This window comes from Sparus aurata, chromosome 15 (genome assembly GCF_900880675.1).
Source record: "Sparus aurata chromosome 15, fSpaAur1.1, whole genome shotgun sequence".
Taxonomy (NCBI): domain Eukaryota; kingdom Metazoa; phylum Chordata; class Actinopteri; order Spariformes; family Sparidae; genus Sparus; species Sparus aurata.
In genome coordinates, this window is record NC_044201.1 from 9,618,457 (window position 1) to 9,632,954 (window position 14,498).

The following is a 14,498-nucleotide window of genomic DNA, read 5'->3' on the forward strand; positions in this document are numbered from 1 at the left end:
CTGCATGTCTCTCTCCTCTGACACTGGAATCCTTTCTGACCTTTGAAACATTTCTCTTGCTTTGCTAATCCAGCACAAACGCCATAAATGCACACACAGACGTGGCCCACGTGCTTATAGCTCTCAGCTGGGCAGGAGAGAAAAAGACTTGTGGACAGACCTGTTTCAGGCTCGACAGACGGCTTCGTCTACACGGTAAACATGAGCACGTCAGAGCCACCTCCTAGGTTTCCTAATATTTCTGTCTGTAATGAGAGGGTAAAGGGAGGACAAGGGAAGGCCGGCTATTATTCTCTGAGAATCTTTGGCTCAGCACGTTTGGCGGCGTGAACTGGAGCGGAGTCCCAGCCGGTGAGAAAGGCTTTGAACACCAGAACAGCGTGGGTCAACAAGAGCGGCAGGAGCAGAGGCAAATCCGAGCTGGACAACAAAGTGCTTTCACTTTGTCTATTAATCAAGCTACGTACAATGGCAGGAACAGAGGTGGGGGCTAGGAAATCCAATGGTTTAAACAAACACCATTATCTGAGCAGATCACCACCAGCGCAGTTCACAGGGGGGCAAACGCTCTGACCAGGAAGTGATTCACCCTATAAAAACCATTACAACAACTACAAGATAACACTGGATGACGTGTGATGAGTGTGGCGCAAGCCCACTGTGGAGAAATCTATACGGTTATTACACTGCAGAGAGAGAAATAAGTCGTGTGTGTGAAAGAGTAAATGCGCTGCCACCACACGCAGCTTGACTAAAAATAACAGCGGGTCACTGTGAGCGCACAATATTCGAACGCCAGTGAAGTTTCCCTGAAGGTCAAAGTCACCTGACAGCCAGCACAGTTCAAACTACACAATGCTGATTACCCCAAGTGCTACTTAGAGCCATCTTATCATCAAACTATCAAATACTGATAAAAATCCTTATTAGATCACATGAAATTACATTAAAATTATGATTTATAGCATTTATATGACGCATACTGGAGATACCTTTTTTTTTTGATCGACAGGGTTTTAATAACAGCGAGCTGATGCAGTCAATGCAATGGATCATGAATGTGTGAACATGTGAATATATACACAGAGACAGCAACAGTCAATCAGGGCAAAACAAACAGCCAAAGCGCAGAAACACCTGTCAGCAGTGTGTTGTCATGGTGGTCGCCGGCTACAGGAAAATACAAACACAATCTAGTGTGGCAGCTTTGAAAAAAAGGAAGCACAGCAGCAAACTTCAGGGCGTGGGCGCACTAAACCAAGGGTGTTGTTAAAAAGCTTTATTAGTTAGGGCATGCCAGGGTCACAGCTGGTTTCGACCCACAGAGTCTTCCTCAGGGCGAAGAAAAGTCAACCGGAGGAAGACGGAGATTATTAATGCAGACAATTAGTGGCCACGAGGCTGAATTACACCTGCATATCACACATTGAACATACCACAAATAGAAGTAAATAGTAACAGTGATCATTAAATCTTTGACAATAATAACAACAATTCAAGCCAGTTTACAGAGAAGGTCTGAAATCTATTTCCTGGATACGTCAAAGCATCACATTTAAAAATACTATAATAATAATAATACCACCTCTAACAGACTGAGCCACAAACTTAACGTCTTCCACTTTCAAAAGGCTGTTGTTGCCAATTATGAAAACAATGGAAATGTAGCCCAAATGTAAATATATTCACATGGACAGGCGAGGCGGTGCACAACATATGTCGAGTTCCAATTAATAAAATCCATATCTTTATATATCTCTCTTAAAAATATTTTTTTGTGTATAATATTCAACCAATGATAAGTGGGGTTAGGGTTTGCAAACATTTGAAAGTCCAGTCACAGCGGCAGCCACGTGTTACGATGTAATCAACATCTTATCTGCGCAGACATGACCAAACAATGGATGGTGTCTGGGCACCTTGACAAAAAGTCAGCAGTGAAAGCAGATAGAGAGGGCACACGCCTTGTGTCAATTCATATGATATAATAGTAAAAAAAAAAAAGAAAAGAAAAACCCAGCCTGCAGCAAGAAGAACAGCACATACATAAAGTCTGTCCCCTAAACAACCTCTGTCATTAGACAGGAACAGATCCTGGACACGTGAGTCCAAATCCTTTCATATAAAAGCGTTCAATACAAAAACAGAGTTCTGTTCGTACATGCTGATCTGCTGTCAGCCGTCCTTACATAATAAAGCCAAGAGGTGTATAGCACAATGTTCTCCCCACAAGTGCCCTGCTATCCTTCATAATCAAGAAGAAACAGGCCCGTCGTTGGCAGATCCACTGCTCAAGGGCTTGCGTGAGACTGACAGCAGCAGGTGCTGGCAACATCACAGACGCTACCTGTCAGTGCGATGGAGTCCAGACGAAATCATATTAACTACTTTCCCCTCATTATTTTCAATAAGGGCATTAGTCACACAGATACACCCTAGTTCTAAAAGATCAATTAAAAGACTATTGGAATATTCCTGTACAGCACCAACATCTGAGTCATTGTCGCAAGTGCCAAAGTTATTAATAATGCCCCGCAGGACAGTCAGCGAGAAGGGGAGAGAGGGAGACGTGTTTAACGTATGACATCGGTGCACGTTGTGGGATTTTTTTGGATAGATACTGTGAATACTTCGGCGGACACCTGGATTTTCTGGCATGCACAAACAGACCAACCCACTTGACATTTATTATTCCCTGAGAGAACATTTTCTTGCGAACATTAATTTCAGGGAGAAATCAAAACTGAGCCTAGAGCGCAAAATGAAAAAAACGCTACAGTGCTCCTCAAAAGTTTAACCGCACACTATTGCTTGGTTGTACTGGTGTTAACAAGGTTAAAAGACTGTAGTCAAAGTAGAATCTGGCTTTAATTAGACTTATTACACAGACAAAACAAAACAACTTCTGCAGCCATTTATCAACTGCATTCACATCCAATGCAAATTCAACACACCGTGTGAATGCCAAGACATTTTTGCGACCAGAAGCAACCTGTTACAACTCCATCTGAATCCCACACGGACTACAGCGCCACGTCAACAGTTACATCACATGCATCAGTAACCCTCAGTAAGTCAGACAGCGAGCATCCAGCATGATGTACGCTGCACAACTTTGACACCTTGTGGTCGAAAGGCAGAAAGGATCCACTGGGTGCCAGCGTGAACTCGTTTTTAAAAGCATTAATCTGGAGGGACTTTGACGAGCTATTACACAACACAGTCCCCAAACATGCCAGCGCTCTGTAAGGAGAAGCTGTTGGAAATCCTTTGCATTAAAATGTCGACAATATTCAACGCATCAACATGGAGCAGGGTGTAAAGATGATGAACACAGTGATTACAAATTACAAATTGATTACAAATGAACAGCCCTTATCAGCTTCTACATGTTGCATAATGAAATAAAAGCAAGAGTATTCCAGTATGTTGGTAATAAATCATCTTAATTACTTGGCTATTAAACCATGAGATATAAACACTGACCTGAAAGTGCAGAATTATGGTCCAGATCAATCCCAGGGTCAGTTTTGGGTTACCGTCTGTGATGTCGTCATTCCTGATATTTACAAGCTTGACCTGTTGACAGAAAACACATGATTAGTATACTGAATATTGATAGTGTATAGTAAATGATGGCATTCGCCTTCACATTGATTTGGCGAATTAATAAACTACAAAATATGTGCTGGGGCTGCAAAATTAATGGAAATGTTATTGAAAACTGCAACAAGTTCAAGTGCAATATCCAAATTGCAAAAGCTGCAGTTATTTAATTATAAAAGGTAAAGTGTGTGACTTATAATGAAGGACTGTGGTGCTGCAGAGATGCCCCGCTCAACAAATCGGTCTCCAAATTTGAGAACACATGTTTGTTTGAAACAAAACACAACAAACTTCCCACCTGCATGATTTTAGTAGCAGTTATTATCCTTTGTTCGGTGAAAATTAAAATTGTGATGTAAAAATGACCATTCCCATCCTAAATCATATGGTAATATCAGTCAAAACAATTGGAATATGATTTTTTTTATCACATCATGCAGCCCTTTTAAGAGTTCAGCTGGGTTTTGTCTATTTTTGACCCACATGCCTGTCATTCCACAAGCACCACAAGGTGGCACAACATTCATTGTGTTATGTCAGAGAGCCCTGTTACTGTAATCAGTGGGTCTGACACAGAGAGTGAATGCTGCTACTAATTAAATGCTATAAACCTGCAACAAATGTGTTGTATACCATGTATCAGAGGGGAAAATAATGTGTATTTAATGTGTTAAAACAGGGGGATCGTTTTCCATTTAATGACCTCAGTGGTCGCGTGGATGTGTCTGGTATGTTCTGCAGCCAAAACAATAGAACAACTCATTTGTGACCATCTATGATTCCTTTGTCTCAAGCCTTACGTCACATCTGGCTGAGGCTCAGCGGGGCTGAGTTCTTCATCACATCCTGACTGTGGTGGGGGAGGGGAGGGCAATCATAGCTCTTTGGAACCCCCACGGATGGGATTTGGAGTCCGCGCCTCCTTAAACGCTGCTATTACTGTTTGTGGCCACTGAGCGGTAATTTTCATAAAGAAAGCTGGAAGGTGCCATGAGTCCAATTGGAGAACAGGCAGCTTTGAATTAATCACCGCTGGGGCTGTCCCAGCTCAATTAAATGTGTTCCTTCGCTGGCATTTGTTTGCCTTGGTGGTTACGAGGGAACACATCCCTCTCACTATGATGCAACGCCAACCAAACAATGAAGCCGCACATAGACTGATACATTTATAATGTTTGCAAGTGTGAAAGCTTCAAATTAATTAGGTGCGCTGACATGATGGGAAAGGCAGAAACATTTATTTTGCAATTGTATCACCATTTGATGGATTATTATCTTAAAGGAACAGTTCACCCAAAAATGAAAAATCAGTCATTATTAATCACCCCATGCCATTTGAAAGTCAGGTGAAGTGTCTTAGTCCATTAAACATTTCTGGAGCTTCACAGCAAAACATTGCAGCATTCTCCTAATCAACTGAGGTAGATGGGGACTTGTTTTAAAATGTAAACAGTAAACATACAGCTCATCTGGCACAATCCAAGTCTCAAAGCCCCAAATCAATTTGGAGAGGTGTATTTTTACATCATTTTTTTTAAGCCCGAAATCTTCGCTGTAATTGCTAAGCTAAAAGTTTTTTTTTGGTTGCTCTACTACTTTTTGGAACAGGTCCCCACTTACTGCATTTGTTTAGGAGAATACTTCATTGCTGATTTGCTGTGAAGCCCCAGTGGACTACAAATTTCCATCAGTATGAGGACGAGTATATAGTAAGTGGATTTTAATTTTTTGGGTGAACTCTCCCTTTAACTCTGACTGCAGCTTGACCGGCCATTTTCCTCCCAGGGTGGGAAGATCAGATGTAGTACTGCTGTGTTCCAGGTTGGTAATTGTATAAGCGTATGGAATCTGACAAAATATTATCATTTCACCACTTCCTGATTGATTGGGAACTGAAAGGAATATGGAAAGTAAAAATTTAGAAGGACCTGGGCCATATTTCATGATAAAACACCTTGTTTGATCACCAATTAGCTTAACTTTAGACTGCTAATGTTAGCATAAATGGTTTAAACCATTACGGTTTAAAAGCTTTACATAATATAATAGGAAATGTGAATTGATTCTTAAATATCAACACATGTCTTGGACACATTTATCTAAACCTGGAATTAAAATGTGCTGACTGTTATCCAACAGTAAAAGTAGCTAGGAAGTGGTTGAATGCTAACGTTAGTCATCAAATATGTTGTGTAACCTTGAAATATGGCACAGGTCCCTCTGGATTCTCACTTTCAATTTGTGATTGATCAGGTAGTGGTTAAATGATAACAACTAGTAGGATTTGCTTTATTCATACGATTTGGTGGACACCTGAGCTTCCCACCCTGAGTATGATGTCAGAAGAAAATGGCCGCCATGTGAATATGGTCTAAGGTGGCCTCGAACGTTGTCCAGTCCTCAATGTAAATGCCATCAGAAGATGAGTTTTGAGAGTGTGTTTGCACTGATTCATACCTGCCGCCTCTTTAAATAATCCAGTGCTATTTGTACGTTCTGGAGCCTGTGGAAGCGCATCCTCCCTCTCTCCCGAGGCTGTGGACATAAAGCGGAAAGGGAGACCATGAATGCTAATCGGGCTTTTCTCAACATCAGAGGACAGATTAAAAAATTTGATTAGTAGCATGGAGGACACAGGACATGCTTCCAGGTTCTTACCGGCTGATCTGGTGAAATAAAAAAAAGAAAAAAAAAACACACACACATCCAGAGTAGCCATATCTGCAGGCCCACTCAAAATCTGTGTATGTACAGAACATTTTCCACCATTTGCATCCTAAAAATAATTAGAAAGTAACCCCACTAGTTAACTCCCTCTAACAGCTAACATAAAGCACATTAATACATTTGGTTCACAGATGTACATTTTATAAATCAGATAAATCAGAATGCTGCATTTTTCGAGCAAGTATCTAATCTCTTGTGGCACTTTGATGGTCAGAGGCCACAGCATGAGGTAATGAAATGGAAAATGCGTTGAAGCCAGGGTGCAGCAGCGGCAGCAAACGACTTGTGCTGCGTTCAGCCACGTTTTCTTAGTCGGTAACACTGAGCAAAGAAATCCCCCTCATCTCAAAAGCAAAGCGACAACATTTTATAAATTCATTCAGTGAATCTCATTCACCTGTGAAGACCTCTCGAGGCTTCAAATAAAAAAAAAAGGATAAATCAGAATACCCCAAAAGCAGCAGATGAAAAATGTCCTGGTGCTCAGGCTGGATCTGAGCGATTTGATTGGATGGCTCAATGATGGGCGAAGCTAATGAAATGGATATAAAGACCCGAGCTTTGCGGCCAATTTCACTCGTAATGAATGCATCTTTGTATTGCCTTTCGCAAGGTCAGCGTGCCAAATGTACTGGTTTGTGAGAGAGGATGCGTGGGTCTTTAGATCATGTGCACATTTCTCCACTTCATCACGTGTCATGTAACAAGGATTCAGACATTATTTCCTGATCAGAACAAGTTGCATGATGAAAGACAGTGCTGCACAGAAATCACAAATCTTCTGAAAAATTGGGAGAAGGGAATCGCTACCATAGAAGAACTACAATACGTGCTAAAGGAATCATGTAAGACTAGAAGAAGTCAAATCATACAGTGGGATTGTTTCTACACTCCTGGTTAACTGGTCACAACACGCTCTTTAATTAGTTGGTTAAAAGGGGGGGTGGGGAGGGGGCAAGCCACACGTACCCCCTTATCATCATCCACCGTGTCGCCATGCTGCTCAACCGCACATGCTTCTGTCCCACTCACCAACCGCAATGTCTTCAGAAAATCACGCTCCCTTGGCTTATCACCGAAAAGGCAACACATGGGGGGGAAGAAAGGAAGACATGGACACACATGGCGGCCAAATCAAAAGGACATTAGACAATGGACAGGAACCAATTAAAGAGGAGGGGGAACAGAAGAAAGGGGGGAAAGTAGAGGGGGGGAGGGGAACAGGATGTAAACAGAAAATAGATAAAAAAGCCACTTAGAGGATGAAAGTTAGTCACAGTGGAGAGGGAGTATAACAGCTGGGGCTGCTCACAGGACCACATGCATTTTTAATACAGTAAGGGACATCACAGCATGATAACATTACTGAACTCAGGACTGTACAGTTAACATACTTCAATATAAAGGTGGAAGAATGACATGTTAACAGAGAAATGAAATAATAACAGCCTTCTGGAGCATGCAGCCCTCCACTGTCTGAGGCCCAAGTACTACAGCTGCACTGAGCAGCTATGTGCTCTACATGTGAGGGACTGGACACACAAACATATTTAAGTATACAGAGTTTGAGCTGAAAGTGAGAAATGCTTTATTCTGCTATAACATGGCCACAAACACGAGAATTTCCTGTTTTTGCTCTGATTTTGACATTGTTTACCAACATTATTATAGGAAAAACATCAGTTTTGCATTAAAGTTGGCAAAAAAAATAATGTCCATCTATTAAGCTATTGCTACTCAAATGTATTAATATATTACAACTTTTAATTTAGCTTCTTTAACATTTCTTTATTCTATAAGATGTAGCACAAATTCCACATTTCCTTCTTGTGGCTCTTAAGCTGACAAACAGCTGTACTCCTGTATTTCTCTAGTACTCAAAGTACACTGAGTTTACACAGTACAAGTACACTGTCTTATTTGTTCTGGCAGATATTCAACAATTTCCACACATGGAAACAATCAACTCGTGGTTTATTTCTTGGTCATGCTAAGTTTTGACAGAGTGGAATTTGATCACACAGCTGTACAGTGTCACCGTAACAGCGCAGCTTTCTGTCATCAAAAGAAACACTGATCGTGGTTGTAATAATATTCCGTCACAATGTAATTTTATTGTAACAACGTCACATTTTTGTGCTGGCTGTGTGTCAGGCGCAGTGACGTTTGCATTGATATTCGGAAAAGAGCGTTCTCGACAAGACCAATCAGAGCTGGCTGTTAAATTAGATGATTTCCTGTCTAGGTTTGCTCAGATTGAATACCTAATTGCAATTTCAAGGAAATGTTCTGCATTTCCTTCCTCTTCCGTTACAATTTTAATTGTTTGGTTACACTTTCTGTCACACCCGCTCATTTTGTCAAGTGCTGATGAAAAACAAGAAATAAAGAAAGAAAGAAAAAAAACGTGTGTTCTTTCTGTGTTAACTGGGTGAGAAGCATGAACGACCATCCTGGCTAAATTCAGAGGCTAAATTAAAAGAGTCTAGAGTTCTGTTATTAAGTGTCGTTTGGGATAAGATGATACAGTTCTTATGTGAAAAACTGTTTTTTGGTCATTGGTCAATTAAGCATCATCATCGTGCTATAGGCTCCCACCACTGTTAGACAGGTCTCAATAGGTTTTGTATTCCAAAAAGTCACTAGAACAAAAATGTTTATGAATCTTACAATGATATTAGTTCAGCTACAGCTGCTTTGAAATGTTCTTATTGTGTTTATTTCCTTTTAAATGCTATCTGTGACTGTTTTTGTTTTCATTTATTGTTTGTAGTGACTATCTTTTCCTTTGTAGAGTCATTTAACTAATTGTTTTATATTCAGATTGTTGTTACTATATGATTTTCATTGAAGCTGCTTTCTTGTGGACAACTGGTGACAAGTCTGAGGTAGCTTATGTCAAAATAAAGAATATAGGAGGCCTTTTGCAGTTAGTGCGTTAAAAAGGCAAGTTAGCAAGTTAAACTTTGTTAATGACTGCCCTGAACTTGCTGGAAACTCTGATCAGTGGCCTAATCTTTCCTTGAAATACTTCCTTTTTATACTGACTAAAACACAACAACCTCTTATGTGTAATCACTGTACATACAACGTGCCCGATCGATGACTGTTTCCAGAAATAACACATGAATATAAAAAGCAATGCGAACCATTTCATATTGCCTATTAACCCAGAAATGATAAGGAAAAAGAAAGAAAAAAAAGAAAATGTTTGCAACCACCCCAGCATACCATTCACAACCATAACCTGACTTTATGAGTGGGTTTTGGTGGATTCACAATCGCAGAAGGTCTGATTACAGACCATCAAATCCCAGGATTTCCTCCTACTGTCAGTTACATAAGTGCGAGGGAGGAGGGGTAACTGAGTCAGTCATGCACAGGTGTGATAGTTGCTCTACAGGAAGAAAGTTCTCATATTCCTAAGTGGTGTCCTATGACAATCTGACTGTCTGGTGATTTCGTGAGACTGGTCTGAAAGGAAACTGCCCTCTCTAAGAACTCATAAGGATCACCAAACTCCCCTTATTCCACATGTACAAAAACATTGTCATCATTACTTTATCTGTAGTTTCTCTTTATCACTTTAAGAAACACGGACAGTGAAAACAAAGATAACAGAAAAACTCACCAATGTGTCTCCGGACAAGACCTCCAGCAGTGAGATCAGGTTATGTCCATCTCGTAAGTCTTCGTACAGGTCATTTATATGCTTCCGTACCTACAGACGTAAGGGGAGAAAGTGAAATGTGAGCGAGCTGCGAATATCAAAGGTTGCGTTCACACTGCAAGCCTTAGTGCTCAAATCAGATTCATTGCTCTGATCTGATTTTAATTTTTTTTTTTTTGCTTGGCTGTGTGATCCTGTCACAGACCTGAAATGACCTGCATGCCAAAAGAATGTCAACAGAGATGATACACACAGCACGGTGTGGCATGTGGAAATAAACATGGAGGTTGATGTGTAGTGGAGGTCACCGCAACTGTGAGCAGAGGATAACGAGGAAAACCTGGGAAATTTGTAACCATGGCGTTTTGTGGAGCAATGGCTGCTACTTCTGAATGGAGGTGTGTGTGGATGTGAAGTAGGAACCAGGATTGGTGGGACTATAACACAAATGGCTTCACAAGAACAGGAACTTTAGCCCAATACTCACAAGGTCTAACATCTGAATCTTCCAAGTGTGTATTCACCAAGTGACCCCATGTCAGTGCAGGATTGTGAAGATTGTCGAGGTAAAGTGACGTAATGTTACGTCAATTCAGGTACAACTGTTCATATCGCCTAAGAACAGATTTGTATCTGATTTAGGACCATATTGAAATTTCTCACCGCTTTCATTGAACCATAATCTCAATTTCTCAAGAACTGATCATTGAGGATGATACCGGTAAAAGTCTCCCTCATCGACTCAACCGTCACCCTGGGTATTTCCTCCTCGCGCCTTTCAATCTCCAAATGCTCCTGATTAACTTAAAACGAACGTTAGCATCACACACTCTGCATATTAGCTCAAGCAGGACATCATTGTGACACCTTATCTAAGCACTCAAGCGAGACACTTCACATCTTTCTCCTTCCAGCGGGCCCATCTCTCCTTCCTGTCCTACATACCGCACCTCTGAAATCACCCCGCTGCCCGTTGACCTGCTTTCACACAGGGCTTTCAGCACTGTAATCCCAGATAGCAGCCACAGCTGTGGGGCCAAAATAGACCTGCACCCTTGTGTTATTGGGTCAGCTGAGCAGGTCCCCGACCATTACACAGCACCTTCTCATGGACCGTGTGCTGGACCTGCTGAAATCTGGCTGTCAAAACATGAAGTAAAATGTTCCAAACATTCCAATCAAACCATTAGCGCAAGTTCAGCACGCTGAAACATCTCTGCAGCTCAATTGCTTGTGTCTTGTTTTATTGCAGTACTGTAGGGATGAAATATTCTTTCTTTCTTCTGCCAAGGCTGTGACAAGGTTTACATAAAGTGTCTCTCTCTCATGAAACACTGCTTCCTGGAGGCAGAGCTGGAACCAGCAGCTCCTCAGGGCCTGAATACATCTTTCTAATGATTTTCTTACTGGAAGTAATAAATACATTCTTGTCTACAAACATCGCTCACAGGCGATCGTAAAACCCATCGTTAGCACTTCAATCTATGAGAAAAGCCTCGTCTCCATCAAGCAGGGATTGTTCTAATTGACAGGAACCTGAACCAGACGCTTCAGGGTAGGTTTATAGCCCACATCCTCCCCCACACTATGATGATGATGGTCAAATAACGACAAAAACCCCCTCAGGAGCGAAACAATAATCATAATCATAGTCGAGGAGAAAAGAGAGGCCCACCAGTCATGTAATGATATAAATGCCTCTTAGCTACACAGCGACCATACAGTGCTGTACAGGTTTTGCTCTAGCCCATCAAATAATATCAGATAAAGAGTCTACGGCCACACTTGCAGCTCTTTAAAGGCTGTACTTTTGAGCTAAGTGCTGGCATTAGCATGCTAACTTGTCCACAATGATAATGCTAACACAGCACGTGTAATGTTCACCACATTTACCACCTTAGTTCAGTGTGTTAGCATGCTAGCATTTGATAATCAGCACTTAACACAAAGTAGAGCTGAGGCTGATTGAAATGTCAATATCACAATTCATCCATCCAATAGATGTTGATATATTTCAGTCTGGACCAAAGTGGGGCCGACACACATTTATCTTAGAGCACACAATAAGATAACGTCTGAAACATAATTTACTGGGCTATAAACTCTGGTTGATTCACAGACTAATCTAAAACTGAGATCAATTAGGATTCAAAAATACTTTCATGACATGCGATATAGTCAGGTACTATAGCTCTCTGCCATCTAACACCAACTAAATGATTTAAATCCCTAATTCAAAGTAAAAAAGGTCAAAGTTCACACAGAAGCAACAGGCGCTCCTCTCTCCCACAGAAAACACTGCTCCTGAAACGCCTCGTCACCACTCTTCCCTCTGATTCCGTGACTGTGTGACATCACACTACGTCACCATGTCCCACACTTGCACAATTTATGCACAGCGACCAGTTTGGCATGTGAGAAGTGAATTAGTACAGCTGCTCTGTTGTTGTTAGTGGTGTTGGCTCAGGCGTGTGTGAGCTGACCAATCAGAGGAGACTGGGTGTATTTGGGATGGGGAGGGGCCTTAAAGAGACAGGAGGAGGGGAAACAGCACTGCAGCACTGGACGGTTTGAGATAACTGATTTTTTGAGCCTTAAAGCATGAAACCCTATTCTAGTAGAGAACCCATAATAAAATGATGAACCTGAAAATGAGCATAAAATGTCTCCTTAGGGTTATACATACTTGTATATTACAGAATCACGTGTTTAATGCCATGAATAAGCATGATTCCTGATAGCGGCGATTGATGTGTCCCTGATGCATGAACTACAATTAAATCATTACACATGTATCCCAGGTAGTGATTCTGTTGAACAAAGACATATTGGAATGAGACATGCCAGCGCTTGTCTGTCTGCTAAAGTGTTTCATTAAATTCCACAGTAAGCGATTCAAAACTCCTGACTCAACAAAAGTGCAGCGGTGCAACAGCAAATGTCATGCTAAGTGACTTTTAACAAGCTTTAATAATATCTGAGGAGGAATGTCAGCGTGTTCGGACCCAGCGTGGAGAGTGGTAATTGTTATTACTGCCAATACTTTTCAGAATGGATTGTTTATGTTGGAGGAAAATGGTTTCGTGATTGCTGTGCGGGAAAACGTTGGAATTTTAACTATTATTTAGGTTCCGTCTCCGTGTTGATGAACGCAGTTTCCATATGAACACACAGGACACAGATGGCCGACACTTTTTAGATCGGTTCTCACACGCAACAAATTCCAACTTTGAAAAAGTGACAAGCGGCTGTCATCGCCCGTCTTACCTTCATCAGATGCTGATTTATCCATTTTGTAAACGTCTTCTTCTGCACTCTGTCTCTTTCATCTAAGGAGGAGAGAGGGAAAAAAAGAGAAAGGGCATCTTGTGAATCACTAAACAACCAACATACAACACAAATCTCTTTCAACGGAGGCTGTAATTAGACAGGCCTGCTTTGTATATGCCTGTTGTGTAGCCTGTATTTTGCTTTCCAGTGTCATGTTATTTCTGTATTTATAGTTTCAGTGAAAGTCTGGTAGGAAAGTAAAGACGTATGAAGACCACATGTCCCGGTAGTTAAAAGCAGGATGTCATTTCCCAGAGGCTGAATGACATCACTCTCTCCTGGTCGCTCTGGACCACGCTATGTTCTCTGTTTTCCCGTCAGTCACCATGGCAACCATACTTCCTGCAGCCAGGGACACACGTGAATCCAAGTGTTTATTACACATACTAAAACTAGACCAAAAACTACATCTAGGTGTGAAAAATAGAACATTTTAGTAATCTGAAAGAAGAACGTCTCTCAATTATCTGTGACATGTGTGTTCAATCTGTCACATTGTAACTCTCACAACAGTAAAAGTTCAGCAGGCAGAGGAGCAAACAAGAATAAGTGAAATACCCCAACACTGATGAATAAAAACATTGACTTTACAGCTTTCATGAGTCACTCAAAGTTAGGTAATTCACCTGAAAATAAACTTGGTGTCTCTTGAGTGTGCCACACATATGCGTATACAATCCCAACAGACTCAGAGAATTGTCTATTTAAGATCGTGGCTGTAAGAACAGTTTGACACACCAGAGGAACTGGGGCGTCAGTAACTTTGGTTTTATCCTCGGTCAGCTGGGTCAAATTTGTCAACACAAGAAGTGTGACGAGGCATATATTCGTTGAGGCTTTATGTCTCAATCTAATACCTAAACTAATATAGACATTACTATCACTCAACATTTTTAAATGATAAAAAGTAAACTGAATGGAGCAGTGGAAATGCCCTGTGTTGAACTGAACTGACAACCAAAAAATGAGAAGAAAATGACTACAACACAAAAACTACAATAACTCTGTCCAAGACGCGAAGGGATGCAAGGACGCTGACGTACATTTTCTCAAAATGGATTCCTTTCTAGGCTAAGTAGCAGTATAATTAAGTACTAAACTTGCATTAAAACAGTTTGCGTTGTATTTTTCCGTGCTGTGCTTTTCCTTTTGCTTGTCCTCCATC

At 41.1% G+C, this 14,498-nt stretch overlaps 1 protein-coding gene across 19 annotated transcripts in view; it reads right to left on the bottom strand.

Moving 5' to 3' along the window:
- LOC115596343 (dystonin-like) overlaps positions 1–14,498 on the bottom strand; it is a 118,665-nt gene that overhangs the window by 80,290 nt on the left and 23,877 nt on the right. For 16 of the 19 annotated variants that reach the window (XM_030441330.1, XM_030441332.1, XM_030441347.1 and 13 more), the window contains 5 exons: positions 13,271–13,332; positions 9,965–10,054; positions 7,303–7,401; positions 6,064–6,141; positions 3,487–3,579 (listed from right to left, as the gene is read on the bottom strand). In XM_030441330.1, coding sequence (XP_030297190.1) covers positions 3,487–3,579; positions 6,064–6,141; positions 7,303–7,401; positions 9,965–10,054; positions 13,271–13,332 — 422 coding nt within the window. The remainder of the gene's footprint in view (positions 1–3,486; positions 3,580–6,063; positions 6,142–7,302; positions 7,402–9,964; positions 10,055–13,270; positions 13,333–14,498) is intronic. The other 3 variants (XM_030441351.1, XM_030441350.1, XM_030441333.1) reach the window with 1 other exon arrangement.